This window comes from Peromyscus leucopus, chromosome 20 (assembly GCF_004664715.2).
Source record: "Peromyscus leucopus breed LL Stock chromosome 20, UCI_PerLeu_2.1, whole genome shotgun sequence".
Classification (NCBI taxonomy): domain Eukaryota; kingdom Metazoa; phylum Chordata; class Mammalia; order Rodentia; family Cricetidae; genus Peromyscus; species Peromyscus leucopus.
The window spans coordinates 19,411,749-19,437,094 of NC_051080.1; the positions used below are offsets into that span (position 1 = coordinate 19,411,749).

The 25,346-nt window shown below is 39.5% G+C and overlaps 1 protein-coding gene across 1 annotated transcript in view; it reads left to right on the plus strand.

Moving 5' to 3' along the window:
- Smc1b (structural maintenance of chromosomes 1B) overlaps positions 1 to 25,346 on the plus strand; it is a 76,545-nt gene that overhangs the window by 46,809 nt on the left and 4,390 nt on the right. The window contains exons 16-23 of the mRNA XM_028878133.2: positions 1,959 to 2,100; positions 2,935 to 3,080; positions 4,663 to 4,816; positions 10,412 to 10,507; positions 21,167 to 21,323; positions 22,054 to 22,208; positions 23,205 to 23,356; positions 25,074 to 25,143. Of these exons, the coding sequence (XP_028733966.1) occupies positions 1,959 to 2,100; positions 2,935 to 3,080; positions 4,663 to 4,816; positions 10,412 to 10,507; positions 21,167 to 21,323; positions 22,054 to 22,208; positions 23,205 to 23,356; positions 25,074 to 25,143 (1,072 nt within the window). The remainder of the gene's footprint in view (positions 1 to 1,958; positions 2,101 to 2,934; positions 3,081 to 4,662; positions 4,817 to 10,411; positions 10,508 to 21,166; positions 21,324 to 22,053; positions 22,209 to 23,204; positions 23,357 to 25,073; positions 25,144 to 25,346) is intronic.

Consider the following 25,346-nt stretch of genomic DNA (forward strand, 5'->3'; position numbering starts at 1 on the left):
ACTTAAGCTGTGAGGTCTCTTACTTACTTATGGAGGAGACTGCATAGAATTGATAGTTACTTCCTACTTGGCTACTTACACTTTTTTTTTTAGTTTTTTCGAGACAGGGTTTCTTTTTTTTTTTTTTTTTTTTTTTTTTTGGTTTTTCAAGACAGGGTTTCTCTGTGTAGCTTTGCGCCTTTCCTGGAATCATTGTAGCCAGGCTGCCTGACTCACAGAATCCGCTGGCTCTGCTCCGAGTGCTGGGATTAAAGGCGTGCGCCACCACCGCCCAGCTGAGACAGGGTTTCTTTGTGTAGTTTTGGTGCCTGTCCTGGATCTCGCTCTGTAGCCCAGGCTGGCCTCGAACTCAGAGATCTGCCTGTCTCTGCCTCCCAAGTGTTGGGATTAAAGGCATGTGCCACCACCACCCTGCTGGCTGCCTACACTTTTATGGAAAGGTTTTTACTGCCAGTGTCTTTAATAAATACAGGATTATTCATCATTAGTCTACAGTATATATTTCTTGGGTGAGCTTTGGTAATTTGTGTCTTTCATGAACTTTGTGTATTTTATGAGTTGTCAAACTGATATAAAGTTATTTAAATATACTTTTTAAAGTCCGTAGCATCTTTACTGATGTACTTTTATTGGTGATTTGTCATTTCTCTTTTTTCTTGTTATCATGCTAAAGGTACCTCAGTGTTACATATTTTTTCTAAGAGTGCCTCTTTGTTTCATGGATTTTTTTTCTGTGAGATGTTTGTTTCTATGTTATTAATGTCTATTATTGTTTCTTTCCTACTATTTATTTTTATTTACTTTTCTTTTTGTACCTTTTAAAGATAAGAGTTTATAGTATGTAAGCTGTCTACATATCAAACACTGAATTATTCAAATGTAACTCAAGCTGACCTCAAACTTATGATTCTCCTGCTTCAATTCCAAGGTGCTGAGATTACAGATATGCACTGACATACCCAACTGACATCAATTGACAGGAATTTATGAAACTATCAGAAAAAGAAAGTGTCAGGAACTTCTTAATTTCCCAACCTTGAAGTTATGTATGTAGCTATTTACAAAGACTAAGAATAAATGTATAGATTATAACTTAAAGAAAAAGTGAGTAGATAATTTATAGTATAAAAGTTTTAAGAAACTATCAACTATCTCTAGGCAATGGTGATGCACACCATTATTCCCAGCACTTGGAAGGCAGAGGCAGGTGGATCTCTGTGAGTTCTAGGCCAGACTGGTCTATAGAGTGAGTTCCAGGACAGCCAGGACTGCACAGAAACCCTGTCTCGAAAAAACAAGAAGAAAAGGAAGGAAGGAAGGAAAAGGAAAGAAAGAAAAGAACAAAAGAAAGAAGGAAACTGTCAATATACACATCCTAATGCAAACAACCAGGCTTTTTAGTATAGTATCAGAAAATTTGGCAATGACAGTGATTATGTTAAGGACATTTTTATATTTTTAGGGTATAGTAGTTTGTGGTTATGAATTAACAGTCACTTTCATACAGCATTACTAATGAAATTACCTAGTATCTGCTATTTGCTTCAGATAATCCAATAGCTTTGAATGGTGTTGTAGATAAAACAAGAGTAAACATGAATTGATAATTATTAAATTGGGTAAGTTGCATGTGGTTTGTTATAGTATTTATTCTACTTTTATTTTTGAAATTTCCTATAATAAAAAATTAAAAGGGACTAGAGAAATGTCCCAGTGGTTAATAGCACTTGCTGCTTTTGGAGAGGATCCAGGTTTGGTTCCTAGCACCCACATCAGGCAGCTCACAATCACCTGTAACTCCAGTTTCAAGGATCTGATGCCCATTAGCCTCAGTGAATATTTGTATAAATGTGGTACACATAAACCCACAGATATACATAATTTTTTAATCTACAAAAAAGTTAAAAGAATCAACGTACTTTTCTTACCACTTATATTGATTGATTTTATTATACTAGATTAGAGTTTGAAAAACAAAAAACTCGGCTTAATATTCAGCTTGAATATAGTCAAAATCAGCTTAAGAAGAAACTGAATAAGATCGACACATTAAAAATGACTATCCAGAAAGGCAGAGAAGACATTGATAACCTAAAGAAGGTAATTTGTTATGGGTGGCTAAAGTACCACTTTGTTGACGTTATGACTTCTTTCATTGAGTAGCAATTTTTTGAGCACCCAAGGGTGCCTCATTGGGATGGGGGCAACATATTTTAGAAACATTAAAGTAAAACGAACAGAACTGATGTGTTATTTGATGTTAAGTAGGAAGAGAGAAAGCAGTGGCAGAGAGGACTCAAGCATGTAGATGACAAGAGAATTCTCAACTGGAACTACAGACTTCATAATTACTGGTTGAGTTATGGTTTGCTCTGTTTTCAGAAGCAGTTTTACTATGTAGCCATGCTGGTTTTAAACTCAAAATTCTGTCCCAGCCTCCTGAGAGCTAGATTACTGATTTGTTCCATGTATGGCAGGAATTCCTAGTTGGCAGAGCAAATTAAAAGCATATGACAAGGGCTGAGAGGTGGAGAGCATGGTGCAATGGAGAAACAGTTGGGATTCTAGAAAATTCAGAAATTTTAGGAGGAAAGACGGAAGAGGAGGCAGTATAGAAGCCTAGCACTATAGGAAGAAAGAAGTGATGAAAACTGTTAAGACAGGCTGGCATTTTATAGACTCATGAGCACTTCCACTGGACAAATGGAATACAAGTCAGGTGGCAGCAGGTTGAAAAGAATCCAAAAGGAAAGACAAAGATAGGAAATGATTACTAGCTTCCAAAATCTATAGGATAAAAGGGTCACAATCTGAGCACACGGGATAAGGGGATTTCTTTTTAGGATAAGTAGGTATTTTCACAGATAATAGCAGAACCTTTTTGTATTAATACAAAATGTTTTATGCACGCACACACAAATTTTCTCTGTTCAGACTGAAGAAGAATGTCTAGAAGGTGTGGATGAACTCATGGTGAAGCAAGAACAAATTAAGGAAGTGTTTGCCACTCAGAGTTCCAACATTGAGAAAATTCATACTCAAATTGAAGAGGAACGCAAGAAGTTTCTGGCTGTTGATAGGTAATTAATACTTTAGTTTGAAAGACCTGGCTAATATTCTAAACTTATACTTCCAGTTTGATATTTCTTATCTAAACTTGTTTGAATGTTTACCCTTTGTTGCTCTTGGTCCCACATAACATCTTCCAGATGTTCTAAACATGGAGAAAACAAGGACAGTTTACAGTGAAGTTCTTTTTGGCAGCTGAAAACTGAACCCTTATGTAGTCCTTTACTCTGAATCTCTTTTTTTTTTTTTTTTTTTTTTTTTTTTTTTTTTTTTTTTGGTTTTTCGAGACAGGGTTTCTCTGTGTAGCTTTGCGCCTTTCCTGGAACTCACTTGGTAGTCCAGACTGGCCTTGAACTCACAGAGATCTGCCTGGCTCTGCCTCCTGAGTGCTGGGATTAAAGGTATGCGCCACCACCGCCCGGCTCTGAATCTCTTTTGATACTGGTATTTTCCTGTCATTCAGGGATTCCCTCTTGTCTACGTCTGCACTTAAAGCAGTATCTGGTACCTGACAAGTATATGTGCCATCACGATGGGGACAATCAGTGCCTTGAATTAGCTGATTTGTGTCAAAATGACAACTGCTGTCCTGTGATTGACATGAGCATTTTTCTTTGCTCAACCCTTGGCCTGTCATAATTTTCCTCACTATCTAGAGACCTTCAGTGCTTTGAGATTTTGCCTCTTGTATTTCATTTCAACAGAGCTGTTTCTGCTTCTCTTTACACTCTCGAAAACCACTCATCTTCCTCCACCTCCCCATGTATCCTGATCTCTTCTCTTTTGTTCTCTTTTTCTCTTTTTGTTCATTTTCTGATGCTTTTTAAAGGTCCTTGTTTACTTAGTGTTAACACTCATACCCCACTTTCAGTTCCCCACTTGCAGTTAAGGCATTCTGTGAGTGATGGAAACCAAGTTGTCAGAGATGCAATAACTGATCTTGTATCTGTCTGCTAAGAGACATTCTCCTAGTTTAAGATTCTAAAATACACAGCCTATCTGAAGAGGAAATGCAAGGTGAAAATTGTACAGATTTAAAAATAAAGTATTTTGGGGGCTGGATATAGAGACACACACCTGTAATCCCAGCAACTGGGAGTTGGAAGCAAGATAATACAAAGTTTGGAGTCAACAGGAGTTAAATAGCAAAACCTTGTTTCAAGAAAAATAATTAAAATAACTGAAGGAAGGCAGGGTCTTTGCTATCTCTGATTAAAGAAATGTCTATGAAAAATGTTTTCTTAGATCAAATGCATACATTGATACTCTTTCTCAGGAATGATAATGTGTAATTCAGGAACTGTCACTTGGAGCTCTCATAAGAAAGTAACATTTTCAGCCAGGCAGTGGTGGCACACACCCGTAATCCCAGCACTTGGGAGGCAGAGCCAGGCAGATCTCTGTGAGTTCGAGGCCAGCCTGGGCTATAGGGTGAGTTCCAGGAAAGGCGCAAAGCTACATAGAGAAACTCTGTCTTGAAAAACCAAAAGAAAAAGAAAAAGAAAGTAACATTTTATGTACATTTATAATGTAACATGTTATTCTTTGGTATAATTACATAATGAGTAAAGTCATTCATACCTGTATTTACAGGGAAGTGGGAAAATTACAGAAAGAAGTTATAATCGTTCAGGGTTCTTTGGAACAGAAGCTACTAGAGAAGCATAACTTGCTGTTGGATTGCAAAGTTCAGGACATTGAGATAAGTCTTGCGCTGGGGTCATTGGAGGACATCATTGAAGTGGAGGTATCTAGCCAAAAATATAATATGTGATGTCTTTAACTGCTTGTGCTGTGGTTTCTTTAGCTCTTTCTAGGAAAGGAAAGAGGAAAATGTTTGTGTATTTCAAGGCAGATATTAAAATATTAAGATGAATTAATAGGAATCATCTAAAAAGGAAAGGTTTCTAAAATGGTGCAAGACTGTATAGACCTCGCACTTGAGGGATTAGAAGGCTGAGATGATGATCAAGAGTTCAACCATTTTGGGCTATATAGTGGGATCATATCTCAAGTGTGTGTGTGTGTGTGTGTGTGTGTGTGTGTGTTTATTTTTAATTTTTCTTTTTGGTGTTTCAAGGCAAGGTTGCTCTCTAGACCTGGTTGTCCTGGAACTTGCTCTGTAGACCAAACTAGCCTTGAATTCACAGAAGTCCGCCTGCCTCTGCCTCCTGAGTGCTGGGATTAAAGGTATAAATTACCACTGCTTAGCGACCTTGCACTTCTTTATGTTGTAACCTTCTGAAGTGATATCAGGTTCTCACTTAACAGTGTCTGCTGCCCGCTGGAGAAATTACTTTACCAGAACCTCATCTTCTGAGGTTAACAGTGCTTAAGTGTTAACAGTCTGGTGTGAGCAGTCCTCCACTCCAGGCATCTCTCACCATCCTGTCTCACCTAAGGAAGAAAAAAATGCACTGAGAAGCTTGTGAAATTCATATTCCAGGCACAGAAGCTTGCTAAAGATTGGCACCTAGTCACTGGGCTATAGGTGCTTCTCTCCCTACACCTCTGAAGGACTATTTATAGTATCTCCTTTTGCTCAGCACATAGCTAGCTAGCTGTCAGGAAAAGTATGAGAACCAACATCAGACTTAAACTAAGAAATGGATGGGGCTGTTGGTAGTATCAGGATCAAAATTTAAGACAAACGAGATTAATAAACTGAGAACTCTACTGGATGGATAGTCAATGTGTAAGGATAATTTAAACAGGGGTGGGTGTTTTAAGCAGAACCAAAAGAAACACTAATAAAAATGAATACTTTATATGGGCTTACTAATAGATTAAACAAAGCTAAAGATCTCTGAGCTTAAAGATGGCTTTATAAAAAAAAACCCAAATGTAAAAAACAAAGAGAAAAAAGGCAGAAAGAAAGAGATTTTCCAGGTACTCTGGGAAAATTACAAAAGGTAGAAAGTATATGTACTAAGAAAGAAGAAACAAATAACAGATTCTTCCCAAGAGAAATACTGGAAGACCATCTGATGAAAAATTGACTTCCATGACTCCTTGATGGAAGAGGCAGAGTAGAAGCAGCCCTGGTAAAAAGAAACTAGCAATTTTGCCCTAGGACAAGCCCATGAAAGATTTCAAAAACTTAGAATCCTATTGGGGATCGTGGTGAGATAGTGATTCCTCTATCGTGGTCGGTCAACAAGAGAAAGTAATTCTTCTTTGTCACTTCCTATGGGCTCAGTGCTATCTTGAGAAGAAACCTATTTAAGACTGAGCTACTTTGGGAGCCTGAAAATCAGAACAGTCACAAGTAAAATTGTCTGGTGTCAACCTGACACAGCCCCCACAGTGGGAGACATTCAAGGAGGCATAGTGAAATGGAAGACTAGATGCTAACACACCAGGAAGTTCAGGTGGTAGGAGGCTTAGTTAGCTCAGGCAATGAAAAGTACAGTGTGGGGCTGGAAGAAGACTCAGCAGTTGAGGGCACTCGCTGCTCTTGCAGAGAACCAAGCTTCCTACACCTGCATCAGGTGGTTCATCACCTTCTTTGTAACTCCAGTTCCAGGGAATCCATTGCCTTCTTCTAACATCCACAAGTACCAAGCATACACATGGTACACATACATACATGCAGTCAAGACCTTTACACATAAAATAAAATGTTTAAATCTTAGTCAGTATTCTATTGCTATGAAGAGACACCATGACCATGGCAGCTCTTCTCTGCCCTGAGATGGTTTCTCTGTGTAACAGCCCTGGCCATCCTGGAACTCACTTTGTAGACCAGGTTGGCCTCAAACTCACAGAGATCCACCTGTCTCTGCCTCCCAAGTGCTGGGATTAAAGGTGTGCGCCACCACTGCCTGGCTGACCATGGCAACTCTTATGAAGGCAAGTATTTCATTGAGGCTTGTTTACAGTTTGAGAGGTTTAGTCCATTGTCATCATGGCAAGGAACATAGCAGCTTGCAGGCAGACATGGTGCTGGAGAAGGAGCTGAGAGTTCTACATCCAGATCCACAGGCAACAGGAAGAAAGAGACTCTGGATTTGGAATGGACTTTTTGAAACCTCAAAGCCCAACCCCAGTGACACACTTCCTCTCTCCAACAAGGCCACACCTCTTAATCCTTTCAAATTGTGCCACTCCCTAGTGACTCAAGTATTCAACTCTATGAACATATGGGAGCCATTTTCATTCAAACCACCATAAAATCTATTAAGTTTTAAAGGAAAGGGTTGATAGACCTGCTTTTGATGGTGCTTTTGAGCCCACCACCTGAGGATAACTGGAATCTAGACACGGCCCTTGGAGCTGCCTATCTTCTGTGAGGCTTACTGTTGACAGGACTCAGAATTCTGAAGCTCCAGTCCAACATCTCGTGTCCTCAGCCTTTCTCAGCAAAGTGTTTAACACCTACCAGGTTTTGAAAAGAAGGTGATCCAAAGTCAGGGGGAAAAAAATCACTTTTTCTCATATATAGATCCTTCCTGGCCTATAATGTATATATGTGTGTGTGTGTGTGTGTGTGTGTGTGTGTGTGTGTGTGTGTGTGTGTGTAACTGGTATGAGTGCATTACAACAGTATAACATTGAGAAAGGAAGACCTAAGAGCTGGATGTGGTTTAGCAGATGCCTTTAATCCCAGCACTCAGGAGACAGAGTAGAATGTGATAAGGAAGGGTGGAGTGCAGGCAAAAGGACACATAAGAAAGAGGATATAGAGCTAATTATTTTCCTAGTTTCCATGACAAACACTTTGTCATGGTGTTTTGGTGTGTGTGTGTGTGTGTGTGTGTGTGTGTGTGTGTGTGTGTGAGAGAGAGAGAGAGAGAGAGAGAGAGAGAGAGAGAGAGAGAGAGAGAGAGAGGGAGAGATAGGTAAGTGTAGAAATGTAAGCAATAGTGAAAGTGTAAAACTCTAGCTGGGCCTGGTAGTACAAACCTTAATCTAGCACTTGGGAGGCAGAGGCAGGCAGATCTCTATGAGTTTAAAGCCACCCTGGTCTATGTAGCAAATACCAAAACAGCTAGGGATATACAGAGAAACCCTGTCTCAACCACCACCCCCAACACACAAAACAAAACAAAACAAAAAACCCTAAAATATATAGTGTTTGAGACTGGGCAAGTGTTAAGGTGGCTACCTTAATCTAGTTGTGTGATGTTTTTATTTATCAGTTCATTACAGTTTATTTCTAATAGAAAAAACTAAGATATAACATGTTTTGGCATGATGCTTTTCCTACATTTAGGAAGTGTTATTATTAAATGAATAAATAATACCAGTAAGAAACAGAATGTGGTAAAAGAAGGAGCTGAGATTAAAAACAAAAGGCATAGAAAAATCTATTAAGTAAAGCTTTTATACATACCAATAATAAACTTGCTGAGAAATAAGGAAAAACATATTCACAACAGCTTCAAAAAATAAAATACCAAGCTAGGCGGCAGTGGCACTTCCTTTAATCCCAGCACTTGGTAGGCAGAGCCAGGCAGATCTCTGTGAGTTTGAGGCCAGCCTGGTCTACAGAGTAAGATCCAAGATCTAAGTACCAAAACTACATGAAGAAAGCCTGTTTCAAAAAGCAAAAAAAAAAATAAAATAAAATACCTAGGAATAAACTGAATCAAAATGTAAAACGCGGCGGGCGCACCCTTTAATCCACACTCAGAGAGACATCTGTATTGACACTGCTAAAGAGTAAAAGCAAAATACCAGAAAACTCGAAAAAAAAAAAAAAAAAATGAAAACTTTAAAATTCTAAAGAAATTGAAAAAGAGAATTGAAGACATAAAGACCTCTCATGCTCATGGATCAATGATTAATATTTTAAATATGGCCATCATACTTGAAAGCAGTGTACAGATGCAGTACAATTCTTACCACGATTTTAATGACATTCCTCACAGAACTAGAAAAAGAAAACAATCCTAAAATTTATATGGAAGTACAAAAGACTTAATAGCAAAAGCAACCCTAAGCAGAAAAAGCAGTGTTGGAGTATCACAATACCTGATCTCAGATTATATGACAGAGCCATAATTAAACAGCATGCAACTAACATTCAAAAAAAAGATCCACAGACCAGTGGAACAGAATGAAGGATCCAGAGGGAAACATGTATATACACTTTAGCAGTGTGATTTTCAGTAAAAGAGCTAAAGTTAAACATTGGTGAAAAGACAGCTTCAGCAAAGGACACTGGGAAAATTATATGTCACATGTAGAAGAATGGAACTCTCCTTCCCTATCACTATGTGAAAATAAATTCAAAATAGACAGAGACTTTAATGTGAGATCTGAAATTCTAGAACTGTGGAAACAGAACACTTGAAAATATAGGTAGAGGCAAGAACTTAATGAAAAGGATTTCAACAACTCAAGAACTAACAGCAAGAATTGACACTTAGATTCCTTAAGTAAAACAACAAAAACCTACCATATGTTACAGATAATCTACTACTCTGTATGTGCCCTAAGGAATCAGCATACCACCCATACACTTGCATATCTGTGTTTATTACAATACTGTTTACAATAGCCAACATATGGAGCTAGTCTAGGTTCTAGTCAACAGATGAATGAGTAAAGAAAATGTATATGCACACACAAAAGTTTGTTCAACTATAAAGAATGCTATATTGTTTGAAGGAAAATAGAATTTGAGATCATGACAGTAAGCAAAATAAGTCAAACTCAGACAAATGTTATGTCTTCTTTCCTATGCAATGGAGTTACACTCATGAGATGTAGAGCTTCTGCAACACATTTTATATTCAGCTTTAACTTGCATTTGAACTATTTTAACATATAGTATGCAAAGCATAAACTTAATTCAAAAAGCAGTTTCATTGAGTTTACATTGCTAAGAAGTCTACTAAAGGATGAATAATGCTTTCTTTTTTCATTTTGTAAGTTTTGGTTTTCATCAACATTACACCAACAGCCAAACAATAGTTGAATACAGTAATTTTCTCCTCTTTTTAATTTTTTATGTTAGATATTCATACATTCTAACAGGAAAAAAAAAAAGAAAAGAAAACCTAGTACTGAGTGGGTCTCAGAGACTTAGATAGAAAAGAAAGGACAGCTTAAGGGAAGGCAGCTAGGAGGCAGCTGAGATGAGAATTGAGCAGACATGCAGGGTGGACTGCATTGAAGTATGTCAGCCCTGAGAGTGGCTTCCAACTGCTTTATCAGTAAGGTTGTGTGCTTGCAACAAAGTGAGCACAGGACACTGGTGCATGATTATGTGAAGAATGACTGAGACCAGGCCTTTGTGTCTGTTTGGTTGCTATACAAGGGGTTAACTTTTGATCTGAATGACTCAGCAAGTGGCTGGAGTAGAGGTTACTATTCAAGTGTGTCTGTTTTTCAGTTAACTGAAACAGAAAGTACCCAGGCAACAGCTGATATCTATGACAAAGAAGCATCCATCCAAATAGACTACAGTCCTCTAAGGGAGGATTTGAAGGTAATTTAAAGATTTGTTTGTGATTAACAGTAATATTGGCTATTAAAATACTATAGAACCATTTTTATATGGTTAGGTTTAAGATATTTGAGGTGGGTGGTTGTTGTTTTGTGGGGGAAAAGACATTAAAGGGAGAAAAGAAAACTGGGGTGATGATTGCAAATGCCTGCATTCCCAGCACTTAGGAGGTAGATGCAGGAGAATGACTGTCAGTTCATGTGTCATGAAACCCAGTCTCCAAAAACCAAAATATGAGCTGCAGAGGTTGTTCAGTCAGTAAAGTGCCTGCCAAGCAAACATAGTAACCTGAGTTTGGTTCCCCAGGACCCACAGAAAAGGCCAGGTGCCGAAGTTTTAAGTCTGTAATCCCAGAACTAGGGAGTCAGAGACAGGGAGGTCCCCAAAGCTCACTGGCTAGTAGTCTAGCCAGTCAGTAGTGAGCTCCAGATCCAGTGACAGATCCTGTCTCAAAACATAAGGTAGAAAGCTATAGAGTTGGCTCAGTGGTAAGAGTAGGCTGCTCTTCCAGAGGACCCAGGTTTTGTTCCCTTTGCCCACATGGCAGCTAACAAGCATCTGTAACTCCAGTTCCAAAGGATCCACTATCCTCTTCTCGCCTCCATGGGCACTGCATGCAGGTGGTGTACAGACACACATGCAGGCAAAAACACTCGTAATTTTTTAAAATTAATTAATTACATAAAATGGAGAGAAACTGAAGAAGATAGCAAAGGCAGCCTCTGGCCTCTACACATACATGTGCACACACACAAATATGTACATACACCACCTAACATCTGTGTATAGTGTTTCTAACACCAGAGGAATAGCAGTTTAGTTCTCTGAACACCAGCTGGAAATGTTAGAGTTCAGTCTGCCACTGCCTGTCTGGGGTAGCATCAGATTCCAAAAATTCAGGGCACAGACTGCCTCCACTACAGATGCCAGTTACCCAGGGGTGCCTCAGCCCTCAAGTACAGTAATTTGCTACACTCATATACAGAATTCAGGGTAATAGTTTATTATACATTTACCAATTTGTTATGAAAGATACAACATGGGAAGAGCCAAGTAAGAGAGATGCATAGGGCAGGAATGGAGGAGGTACAGAGCTCCCATGCCTCTGCCTCCTGTAGGTGTGCCGCCCTGCCAGCCTGTCCATGTGTCCACCAACCTGGATGCCTGCTTCCCTCTGAGCATGACTGATTCAACTGGTAACTGGTGATTAAACTGAATCCCTAGTTTCTCTTCATTCCCAGAGAGGACATGATAAAAGTTACAAGCTTCTAACCCTATTTGGTACACCAGCAGTCAGTTCTTATTCTTCAAAAGTCTGTTTATTAGCATTACTTCATTACAGTAGAAAGGGGCAGACTGTGAATAACAGTAGGAGCTCCTTTCATCTCATCCCTTGGGAAATGTCAAGGGTGTTATTTCTGAGCCTGGAACAGGATGAATGCCAAATGCCTATTACAAATAGCAGAAAATAGGTAACCTTTTTCTTTTTTATGAGATAGTCATACTATAGGCTGGCTGACCTGAACTCATTGGACACAGTGACTGCTGCCATCTGGGCTACCTACCCACACTGCCAGCATCTTCGGGGAAGTGAACCTGCCTTTTGGGGTAGTACTGTTCTAAAACTGAAGTTGTGCTCCCTCACCATGAATAAACACGGTCCCACCTGAGGTCAGACCAAACCCCTCTTTCTGCCTTCTGTCCCTATACATCTGTCTTTAAATATTCTAAGAAAGTAGGCAAATGAAAACTAAAGAAAACATCTGCTGGGGATATAGCTCAGGTAGTAGAGTGCTTGCCTACTTTAGAACTTCAGTTGGTCCTAGAAAGCCTAAGCTATTATTCCCTTGTTACACTGTGATCTAAACAAGTCACATGTTCATTCCTGAGCCAGTAGCTCAAGTGAACTTAGCCTTACTCTGAGTCAGTCATTGCTATTCCTAGTCCCTCAACACAGCCCCACAGGTAAGAATGGCTCACCTTCTCAAAGTATGGGCAGTGTTGAAAAGCGAGGATGATGCTGAGTAACAAAGCCCACATCTTTAAACATCATGTGTTAATGTATTTGGGAAACTTGTTGGATTATTTGATTTATTTGTGATGGCTTTTGTCTTCCTACAGTTTTTTTATTTACTGCTTTGTCATTTTACATTAGTTTAGAAAAGTCCTTTTCTACCTCATTATCCAGTAAATTATTTTGTGTTGATGGTTTTCTGGAATATTTAGTTTTATTTTGTTGGTGTTTTGAGACAGGGTTTTATGTAACCTCAAATTGAAACCTAATGGCCTCAAATTCACTATGTAGCTGAGAATGACCTTGAACTTCTGATACTTTTGCTTCCACTTCCCAAGTACTGAGTTTAGAGGCATGCCTCACTATACTCAATGTATGAAGTGCGAGGGTGGAACCCAGGCCTCTGTAAATACTTGGCGAGCACTCTACTACCTGAGCTATATCCCCAGCAGATGTTTTCTTTAGTTTTCATTTGCCTACTTTCTTAGAATATTTAAAGACAGATGTATAGGGACAGAAGGTAGAAAGAGGGGTTTGGTCTGACCTCAGGTGGGACCGTGTTTATTCATGGTGACGGAGCACTTTTGTCACTCATGTGTGTAGATGGCCCAATGCCTACAGAAGATGGGCGGCAGCCTTAATAGGGATGGAAACAACTTCCTTAAGCCCCTAAAGGGAGCTGGGAAATGTAGTCTCTCAGCAGGAAACTATCATTCCTAACTGTAAGTGGCTATTAAAAAGATGCAGAGGCAGGAATGTTGTAGCTGCTTTCTGCTGAGGAGGGTCTTTGTTAGAGGGGTTCCTTTGGTCATGTAGCAGGGGAGTCTTAACTTAATTGGCTTTGATGGATCAGGCATTTGCCATCCTGTATTCCTAAAGAGGCTTGAAAAATAACTAGAGGGCTGTAAGGATGTGATTTGGTTACAGAATAGAATTGAAGATATTTTTGGGAAGGTTGAGGGGTAGAAAGGAACAGATGCAAGAGAGACGGGATGGGCCAGTGAGAGAAAATGTTGGTTCAGGTAACAGTGACTGGTTAGTCACATTGCTGGAACTGTTGCACCAAAACAAGCTAGCAGAAGTAGCAGGGAGCCACAGAACATCAAAGAAAGGGGACAGGAGAAAATAGAGGACTAACAAAGGAGTATATCTGGCCTGGGGTGAAAGAGATGAAGTCCCTTTTAGCCAAATTCTCCACAGCATCCAAAAGGTCTTTTTTGCAGATGGATCAGGAACAAATGGAGTTGTTGCAGAGTGAGAGCTATCAGGAGAGCTAATGTGAAACATTTTGTTCGTGTATAGGGTGAAGTTCAGTAAGTAGAACTTATAAAAGACAGGGTAAAAACATAGGTATGTGGGGGAAGGGGAGGGGGACCCGGGAGAAGGGAGGACAGGGGAATCCGTGACTGATAATGTAAAATTAAATTAAATTTTAAAATTTAAAAATAATAATAATAAAAACATAGGTATGAGGATAATAAGGAGGAAAAAGTGATCAAGGGGAGGAGCCAGAGTGGGAGGGACCAGAAATAATTTTGTTTGGTCCCTGTCTTTTGGCTTCATTTAAAACCAGTTAGGATTGATTGATTGTCATAGAGGCAGCATTGTTTGAGGGAGGCATAAATCCATCCTTAGCAATAGTCAGAGCTGGTCCTTTTTCATTATGGAGTACTGCAGCAGTCAAGCAGTCAAGAAGAGGAGGATGTGAAGCTGCTCTGAGCTGATGAGACACAGGTTAGTTGACTCAAGGAAGGCTTCAGTCCCGCTGTTAGTTCTGAGTCCCAAAAACAATGTCCAGCGTGGCAAAAAGACAGATGAGTTGGATGACCCATGGCCCACTAGGCCCCTTTTAGAGGTCACCCAAACTTCATTTAGGGGTTTGGGAGTGTGGCTCTTTCAGTAACTGCTTCAAGGCTCACAGAAGGTTGATGAGAGCAACAGCCAACCAAGGGACCATGGTGAAACTTAACTGTTGGCAAAGATCAAGAACATAAGTCAGGAAGTAATAACTACAACTTTGTGGGGAACTTTAAGAGACAGTTAATGAGGGAATTTTTACATAAAAATTAACATGAGTCAATATAATATGAAGTTAAATGAAATTGTACAACTGACTGCACCATGTACTGGATTCTATAGAAGGATGAGGTGACTGTAACTAGCTGTTTATATCAGACTCCTGCATAAGGAACGAGGACCTGGAGGCTCTGTGAAGGAAGTCAGTTAAAGTAATCATCCAAGGAATGGATCTGAACAGAGAGTGTCTTAAGTGATAATGAACAAAAACAGTATCTCAAATAAAACAAAATTTCTGGTTAGAAACAATTTGATAAAGTAAAATTGGGGCTGTTACCTTAAATGTCCATATCTAGTATTTGAAAACATGACAATATATATTTTTGTTAACATCAAATTGTTACACTTATATTCCATGATTATACAGTAAATGTTTTATATTGCTAGGTTATATAAAAAGACATTTATTCTAAATTGTATTCCCCGAAAAATTTTTTTTTTAATTTTTTAATAAAAGGTATATTCCCAAAGATAGTGACTGCCTTGTTAAGAATAAATGATTCATTTTATAGTTTTCTAAAATTAGCCCTATTAACAGAGCCTTGTAAGATTTTTATAACATTTCATTCCATACAGTCAACAAATAGATGAAAAATGAAAGCAATTAGTCATGTCAAATCTGTAACAAATAATTGACATGTAACATGTACTGAACTAACAAAGAAGTCCAACTCTTTACTCCTACTGTTGATGGACAGATCGGTAGGTTACCACATACTAACAGTAGTAAGCACATTTCTTAATATCATTCTATTGATTACTTAGAGGTATAATTTGTAAAGCAAGACAATCAAATTAAATAAGCTTTGGGCTTTTGGAATTTTTTTAATTTTTTTTTTCTTAATAACCTCCCTGAGCTCGCCTTAGGACACCTGTATTACCGTTTGACAGGTGTACGGCCCCAGTCAAACTCGCCACCTGGCACTGTCCCTGGAGCAGGTCACGCCCGCCCGCATTGGAATTTCTAAGAAATATCCACAATCATTATCCCAAAGCCTGTGTACTTCTTGTAGGCTTCAAGGTAAGAGTGTAGGCACTGGCCCTGGAGCTCTATCTGGGCAGAGAATAGATTATATTCTCAAAACACTACAGGTGAGCCCAGGTTGAAGACAATCTCCTTCATCTAAGTCATCTCCTGATGAATCTGAGGGCTTAAGGGTTAAAGGATATCACTTAATAGAATCATCTGTTGACTCTACAGATAGAAAAGCCAACTGTCAAAAATACCACTTGGATAGTCTGAATAACTTTTCAAAGCTGTGAGTTTGATGATGGAGTTTCTGGCAGCCTCCTTCAATCAGGGTACATGGTGGTTAGGGTGTGGACCCTGGGATTAACTTTTGTTAAGAGGAAAAATTGAAAACCAGGGTAAAGGATACTTCCAATTGAACTAGCATACAAGCCCAATACCAGTCAGGTGGTAGACTTAAGTACAAGGTTTCCCTGTTCACAGCATCCTCAAATACTAATTTGGGAGACATTGAGGACAGAGTAATTGCTATTTGCCTCTTTGCTGTTTGAGACACTTAGAATATGGGTGCAGGCTCTGAGATCCTCCACTGGGCATGAAAAATCCATTTCTCTGTCATGTGTGACATGAAGAGTAATTCATCTTTAAATAAGGAGGAGTTCTGATTTTTTTGTTCTGGTTTTGGTCAGACCTACATGCCCAGAGCTGGCCAGGCCAGAGCTGGTCAGACCTACACAGCCAGAGCAGAAGCAGCAGTCTTTTGGCAGGTCTTAACTCCCATGCGACCTTATCCTTTAAGGAGGCTAGTAGGCATCTTACTATGGTGGGATGGTACTTCATCTAAGGGAATGATTTGAGCCTGGGAACTTCCTGCCATACAAATATATTGTAAATTTATCCTATTTTTCTCAAGCATTCAAACTTCCATGACAAATTTTTTATATACCTGATTTCGAATATTATTTTACATTAAACAAACTTTGTTTACTTTATACTTGTTTTGTTCTTAATCTTGATAAATATACAGAATACTATATGATGGAAGATAAAAATTATTCTCTCTGAGCTTGTCATTTGGAATTAAATGAATTACATTTGTCCTAAGCTTTTTTTTTTTAAAAGATTTATTTATTTATTATGTATACAGAAGAGGGTGCCAGATCTCATTACAGATGGTTGTGAGTCACCATGTGGGTGCTGGGAATTGAACTCAGGGCCTCTGGAAGAGCAGTCAGTGCTCTTAACCTCTAAGCCATCTCTCCAGCCCTGTCCTAAGGTTTTTTACATCTAACTGGCCACTAATTTTTATATCTTAACAGTTTACAAGTTGGTACCTTTTATAAGATTAGGATCATACAGTTTTTAAGTTTGAGTCTTAAAACACTCATAATTTGTAAATTAAAGGTCATTAGTATCAAAGTAAACTTTAAACCATAAATACACTCCACAGAGACAGGGGACCTCATTTTCATGATCCATTTATAATGTATTTTTACAAAATGCGGTATTTTTTATATGATTCAGTTTCATCAGATAGCTAAAGCTTAACAAAATTAGCAAAGACATAAGTGTAACTAGAGTTTTCCTGCCTTGCCCACAGTCAGGACAAATCTCTCTTACCCGCCAGTCCCACAGCCGCTCAGACCCAACCAAGTAAACACAGAGACTTATATTGCTTACAAACTGTATGGCCGTGGCAGGCTTCTTGCTAACTGTTCTTATAGCTTAAATTAATCCATTTCCATAAATCTATACCTTGCCACGTGGCTCATGGCTTACCGGCATCTTCACATGCTGCTTGTAATGGAGGCGGCTGGCAGTGACTCCTTCCACCTTCCTGTTCTTTCTTTTCTCCTCTCTGTTAGTCCCGCCTATACTTCCTGCCTGGCCACTGGCCAATCAGTGTTTTATTTATTGACCAATCAAAGCAATTTGACATACAGACCATCCCACAGCACATAAGTGAGGTCACCCTAACCAAGATCACAGTGAAGTCACATGGCATGTCCTCTTTTTAACCGTAGTAAAGTTGGTGGCCAAGTCACATGATTGCTAGGTCATCAGCCAAGATGTGGCAAGCTACCTTTTTCCTGAACAAGAGTTGAATCCACATTACATAATAGGATGTTCTAGCAAATTAAGATTATCTGTGCATTCTTTTAAAGTCCTACTCAGTGAACTTACAAATCCTAAAATACAGAAAGTTAAAATTTCAAAAAAGTTTTAAAGATAGTAAACAAAATGAAGGAAAAGTGGGGAGAATTCAGAATTAAAACACCTTTCCTTTTGGGGGGGGGCAGTGATGGTGCATACTCTTAATCCCAGCACTCGGGAGGCACAGGCAAGCAATGACTTCGAGGCCAGCCTGGTCTACAGAGTGAGTTCCAGGATAGCCAAAGCTACACAGTGAAATCCTGTCTTGAAAAACTAAAAACACCTTGCCATTTGTAACCTCTAAGGGAATTAGTTGGCTTCTTAGTTATCCTCAAGAACAAAGTGTCTTTTCTTGGGCTGTTTTGGTTTGCTCTCCTCCCTGTCACAGAGTCAGGTGACAAGCCTGACCTAGGACAGACTTTGGAAGAAACTTTTTTTAAATACACATGCTTAGGTCCAGAGCAGACAGGCCAAATTCCAACTCCAGAGCCTACCTTCTTGGTTGAGTAGAACAGCAGGAAAAAAATTTCAGATACCCAAAAAGACATTCAACTCTCTCTAAGATTAAACCCAGTGATCAACATTATCCATAACCAGTTTGTGTGTGTAGGCAGCTGGGGCAGACAATCCAAAATGCCTACCTCTTAGCTTTAAAGAGGAGAGACAGGCTAGGCCAAAAGCAGAAGGCAAGAGTTCTGTTTAGTCTCAGAAATAGATAAAGATTAGAGCCCCCCCCCAAAAAAAAAAACAACAACAACAATGGGAGTCATTCTGACTCTGAGCATGGTTGTAAGCCAGAACCTTGAGAAAGATTAAAGTTAACTGTGAGTTTTATGGGGGAGGGAGCCTCAGACCATGCTGCCATTCCATTATTATCAATTTAGATACTAAAAGTTAAAAGTTCCAAATGGGCCAGCAGTGGCCATTTCTCTGTATTTTGAGACCAGATTTGCATTAAAAGGTGAAAGAGAATCACTGGTTTCAATTCTACAGAAAAACTTGAAGCAGATGAGAGACAAAGGCAAAAAAAAAAAAAAATGGGTCAAATCCGGTTGCATAGAGCATCCTCTATGTCTTGCAATGACTAAATGTACCTAGAAAACAAGGGGGTGTCCCCAAACATTAAAGTTTCAGTATTAAGAAACCACAGGTGGGCCGGGCGTTGGTGGCGCACGCCTTTAATCCCAGCACTCGGGAGGCAGAGCAGGCGGATCTCTGTGAGTCGAGGCAGCCTGGCTACAAGTGAGCTCCAGAAAGCGAAACTACACAGAGAAACCCTGTCTCGAAAAAACGAAAAAAAAAAAAAAAAAAAAAAAAAAAAAAACCACAGGGTCAGTGGAAGGTTCTCAGAGCTTTTGGCTGATCTAGTGGTTCTCACAATGGAAAGTCTCAGGTGCCTTCATCACAGCTGGTCTTAAGGCAGAAGAAAGCTCTGGTGAACTCCCAAACCTAACCAGAGTTAAGTGCAGCCAATTACCTTGTCCTGGCATTTTGTTGTGTTGCATATGAGTTTTGGTTGAATGTTATCGTGGCCTCCCACCTAGGTCAAACTGTGTCAGGATGAGACAACAAGGTGAGAGAAAGGGCTGAGACAGAGAGGGAGAAAAAAAAAGGCCCTCAGGTCCTAGAGTAAAGGCTTGGAGTTACCAGCTTGGGGAGGTGTGGGACGGCTTCCACCTCCAGATGCCTTGCTTGGTCTTTTGGCACCAGTGTGTTAGATTATTTACAGGCAGCTGTAGAGAGACAGAAAGTAGAAAGAGAGGCTTGGTCTGACCTTAGGCAGGGTCATGCTTATTCACAGTAGTGGGGCAATTTGGTCGCCCATGAGTGTGGGTGGTCAAAATGCCTACAGAAGAAGATGGGATGCCTGCCCCTTATAAGGGTGGAAAGGACTTCTGTAGTCTGCAGGGGAAACTTGGAAGCATAGTATTTCAGCAGGAAACTATCATTCTTATCACTTAAAATGTATTTATTTTTAAGTCACCCAAATAAGCAGCTTATTTCAGTTTCCAGATAATCTTTCTCTTAGTAAGTTAAATATTATCTTTATTACATATTAATTAACCGCCTTTAGGAGTCAAAGAAGTTTTCCTGGAATAACACAGCTACACTTTCTCCTCCCCTTCCTTATTCATTGGCTTTGGAGTTAAGCATTACACCTTCTAGGTCATTTGGATTCCTTCTGTCTGCCCTGTAGCACCTGTGCTCATCCTGTGAGGTGGTGTTTTCATCCTGGTGTAAATGTCAGTTTGTATTTTTTCCTTCTCTGAGGTTTTTTTTTTTTTTTTTTTAATGTTTTTTATGTGTATGGGTGTTTTGCCTATATGTATGTTTGTACCACATTCATGCTTAGTGCCCTCAAAGGCAAGAAGAAGGTGTCAGATCCCCTGGAATTGGAGTTATAGATGGTTGAGTTGTCATGTGGATGCTAAAAATCAAACTCAGGCCCTCTAAAGAGAAGACAGTGATCTTAACCACTGAACCACCTCTCCAGCCCCTCTGTGAGCTCTTTTAAGGCAAAGACTAAATAGTTTTCAAACTAACCCATAATAGATGACCAATATTATTTTTAATGAACAAAAAGAAACAGATGAGGCCAGGCGGCGGTGGTGCACGCCTTTAATCCCAGCACTTGGGAGGCAGAGGCAGGCGGATCTCTGCGAGTTCAAGGCCAGCCTGGTCTACAAATTGAGTTCCAGGAAAGGCGCAAAACTACACAGAGAAACCCTGTCTCGAAAAACCAAAAAAAGAAAAAGAAACAGATGATAGATGAATTTTCACATTTTGGGCATGATCATAATCTTGGGAGGTAAAGAATGTTCGCAGAGCAGCATGATACAGTGTTAGAACAAGAAAGGCACAGCTGGGTAGGGAAGCTGCAGACGTTGCCTGTGTGACTGCAGTACCAAACCCAGAATGGCTTACAAAGGGGGCACAGAGAGGCAGAGTAGAGTCAGATAGCATCCTTGCCAGGTGTGGTGCCACACCTGTAATCTCAGCATCTGGTAGTCTGAAGCAGGAGGATCGCTACAAGTTTAATACCTGTCCAGGCTACATGGTGAATACCAGACAGTCCAGGATTATATAACAAGACCTATCTCAAGAAAGCAAAATAGATAGATGATGATGGAGTGAGGGAAAGAGGGACAGGGAGAGAGAGAGAGAGAGAGAGAGAGGAGAAATATGATAGCAGCAGTCTTAGGCCAGCAAAGTGGCCTACCAGATGAAGGCACTTGCCACGAACCCTGACAACTTAAGTTCAATTTCTGGATCATACATAATGGAAGAAGAGAATCAGTCCCCAAAGCTGTCCTCTCACCTCCACACACATGCTGTGGGAGATAGGCTCACACATACAAAGAATGTAAGTCTTATACCTTGGAATATTAAAGGCATGCCAACCCATGCTGTTCTTTACTAATGATAGGCTCTACAATCAGATAAGGAAGTGGAAGACCACCTTAAACTCCTTCTAGAGCAAGTAGCATCCCAAGAAAATACTCTACTGAAGACTGCAGCTCCAAACCTACGAGCACAGGAGAACTTAAAGGCTGTCAGAGACAAGTTTCAAGAATCTGCAGATGGTAAAATTGAGTTTATAGTTGTTAGCAAGATGATATTCATGGGTGTTTTATTTCTGTATGTGCCAACAACCTCCTTGTATTGTACCTTTCTTTTGTTGACATGTATTTTTCTCTGTTGCCTTATATTAATGTGTGTTTTTTAAATACTGAAACACAAAATGTCTTCCTTCATGAAGAATGTCCTGCTTTACTTTAAAAATAGGTTTATTGAGGGATGGGAATATAGCTCTGTTGGACAAATACTTAATGTACATGAAGCCCTGGGTTCCATTTCTAAATCCTCATAAACTGGGTTTAGGGCATGCACCTATAATACAAGAACTCTGGAAGTAGAGGTAGGAGCATCAGAAGTTCATGGTCACCCTCAGCCACATAGTGAGTTTGAGGCCAACCTGGTTACATGAAACTCTGTCTTAACAAAAAAAGTAGGCTTATTAATTATTTTAGAACATATAATTAAGATTTTTCATACCAGAAAAATAAATATATTAAATATACTGTCAGGATTTGCTAATATTATTTAGACATTAGCTCTGCCAGGAAAAGACTTAGCGAGTTTAAAAGATGTTTTCTCAGACTTTAGTAGTAGTTAAGGTATCTTGGAGATATATATATATTTAAGAAAACCAAACTCAAAAATCAGTTCTGGAAATACTTTATGTATTAAATTTTAAGAGAAGAACCCAATGGTCTCAAAAATAAAGAATGTTGATCTTTTTTTTTTTCTTAGCTTTTGAGGCCAGCAGAAAGGAAGCCAGAGTATGTAGACAAGAATTTGAACAGGTGAAAAGACGGAGATATGATGCTTTCAGCCAGTGTTTTGAGCACATCTCAGTCTCAATTGATCAGATCTACAAGAAGCTCTGCAGGAACAGCAGTGCCCAGGTGTGTTTTTCAACCCCCAATACTACAGGAGCTTAGTGTAAATGATGGCGTTGGTGTTGTTTTCTGGTGAGAAATAAATGACCATGGCATAGTCCTTAAATGATGTAGGTGCAAAGCCAGTGTAGGAAAACTGGTCATCTCAAGACATGTGTTCTGGATTCCACCACTATCCTGACAGCACAGACTAGTCAGAGCCACTTTGGGCCTATTTTTTCACCTGAAACATGAGTGGGGTTGGATCATTTGTTTTCTAAGTTTTTTTAAATGCTGAAATTCTATTGTCTGCTACTAAATTGACTTTATGGAACTACTGGTCTCTGTGGTAATAGTGGGTTCAGGGTAGAAGAAATAGTTGTATTGATCAGTATATCAAAAGTGAGTGGAAGACTAAAGGTGGGATCAAATCCAGATAATATCCATTTGAATGAATCTCTTGGCCCATTGTATTATCCACTCCAGTTGTATTATCAATAGCCACAGCAAAAATACTTGTAGAATTAAATGTGGAAAAAGATGTAGGTCAGGATTTATGTACCAGCTCTGCTTGAGCTCATGTTATGACTGAGATGATCCTAATTCTGAATTTTAGAATTTCAACAAAACATAACTTATTTAGTAAAATAAGCATATTAATTCTTTGAAAACAGGATTCATACATATACCTACAGTATGTGGCCCATAGTAAATGCCAAGTAGATGGACCAACAAATAAGTTGATGGAGACTGTTTTTGTAAGTCTACAGCATCTGTTGCTCAGATTTGACTGGAATTATGATGGAAAGACCTGGGCCTTGGATACCTGAACATTCTCTTTCCCTCATCCCAGATAACTCTGATGTCTGTGGTTAAATCTAGAATTAAATATATTTACAGGCATTTACATCAAAATTGAGGAAAACCTAACCAAGAGAAAGAATTTTTTCATTTAAATATGTTGCCACTCAACTTGAAATATATTGATTACTTTTCTAATATGGCTAAATAAATGTGTTTCAGGCATTTCTTAGCCCAGAGAACCCTGAAGAACCTTATTTAGATGGAATTAGCTACAATTGTGTGGCTCCAGGCAAACGATTCATGCCTATGGACAATTTGTCAGGGGGAGAAAAGTGTGTGGCTGCTTTGGCTCTTCTGTTTGCTGTACACAGGTAATGAATGCTACATCAAGTTACCAAGTGCATCTTTCTACAGAAAAAAATCTATCATTATTTTCTTTAATAATATTTAGCAAAGCTATTTTTTCAGTCATAAATTGAAGTTTGTTTTAGGTCTATATCAAGTTAGAGAATCTACAAGTACAGTCTTTGGCAAATGTTGTCAATAGCTAGTACTGGCTTTATTTTTAAAAGGAAAGTATTTGGATAATCCACATAGGATATCAAGATTGCCAAAAATGAACATTAAGCAGTGACCTAATTTACATACTATTTTCCTAGGCCATATCAGAGCTCTGCTGTGTAACAAAAGCAAATATTTGTTCCTTTAAAAAAGGGAGTGGGGGGGTTAATATCCTCATTTCCACTGATGGTTGTACCATTTCTCTTGAAATACAAATCAAGAAACAAAAGTTGGGTAAATTGAGACAAACAACAGCCTTCAGCCTTCACAGAAGGTGGCAGCAGTGTGAGTGCTGCCTCTTCCCATCACTAAGAAAGATCACAGGAATCTGACTTCTGGTGTCAAGAAAGGAATGGGACAGGCCCCCACAGGAGAGGTACAGAGACAAACCCTGGTCGACTGGGGAGGGACTCCAGACGCAGGATCACAGCAGAGTGAGATTCTCACTGGGTAGTGATTCTCCATTCACTCTACTAAATATTCACACTTTCAGGTACTGTTGCAGGCTCTGTGGAGATTCCTGTGAACAAAACAAAGTGTCTTCCTTAAAAATACTTCATTTTGCCCAGCAGTGGTGGCACATGCCTTTAATTCCAGCACTCAGGAGGCAGGAGCAGGTAGATCTTTGAGTTTGAGGCCAGCATGGTCTACAAAGTGAGTTCCAGGACAGCCAGGGTTAAGAGAGAAGAAAAACAAAACAAATAACTTCATTTTTGCTGGAGCTATAGCTCAGCAATAAAGTACATGCCTCCCATGTATGAGATCTTAAGCTCTTGTACAAAACCATTGTGGGGTGTTACAAAACACATTTGTTGTAAAAAACAAAATTGTTTTCAGGAGGAGATAGTGAAGTATATTTGTAAACTATTTCCCTAATGTAGAGAATATTTGAAAATTACAAATCCCATGAAGAAAAAAAATAAAGGAATTGAGATATGGGTGGCCCTGAAGCACTTTACAACAATAAGATAAGATTAGATTAGACTGGGTAAGAATTAAGGAAACAAATTGTGTGGATACCTAAGGCAAAAATGTTCTAGATATAATAAAGAATAGCAAATGCAAAGACCCTAAGTCCAAAGTAGGCTTAGCATGTATAGAGGATACTTTATGTGGCAGTGATAGGCACAGGGTTAGGATGCTATGGTAACAAGCAAGGTAAAAGGTAGTGGTGGCTTAGGATAGTATGAGAGATAGAGGGTGCTAACAGACAGGCATGGAATGTGAAGGGGTCAGTCATGACTCCATGGGTTTGGCCTAAGTAACTCTAATAATTGCTGCCACTAACTGCCCACAGGAGAGAACAGGTAGAGGGGAGGGGAGATGATCGCTGAATACTCATATGGAATCCAGTATGCAGATATGTGAGAAGAGAGCTCAGAGCTGTCACTGAAATGTGTGGGAGCTGGGTATGGTGGCACCAGAATTTCTAAAAGGTTTTGTATACCCTAAGTACTATTACTCCTTGCCTCTGAGTCTTCATAAAACAAATAAGTTGTTACTCATGTACATGTAATTTTTTTCTAGTTTTCGGCCTGCTCCATTCTTTGTATTAGATGAAGTAGATGCAGCCCTGGACAATACTAACATTGGCAAAGTAAGTTTTTTTCTGCTTTCAATTCCCCACCCCCTTTGGTTTTTCAAGATAGTGTTTCTCTGTATAGCCTTGGCTGTCCTGGGACTTGCTCTGAAGACCAGGCTGGCCTCCAGCTCAGAGATCCTCCTGCCTCTGCCTCCTAGAGTGCTGGGATTAAAGGTGTACACCACCACCACCACCACCACCACCACCACCACCACCAC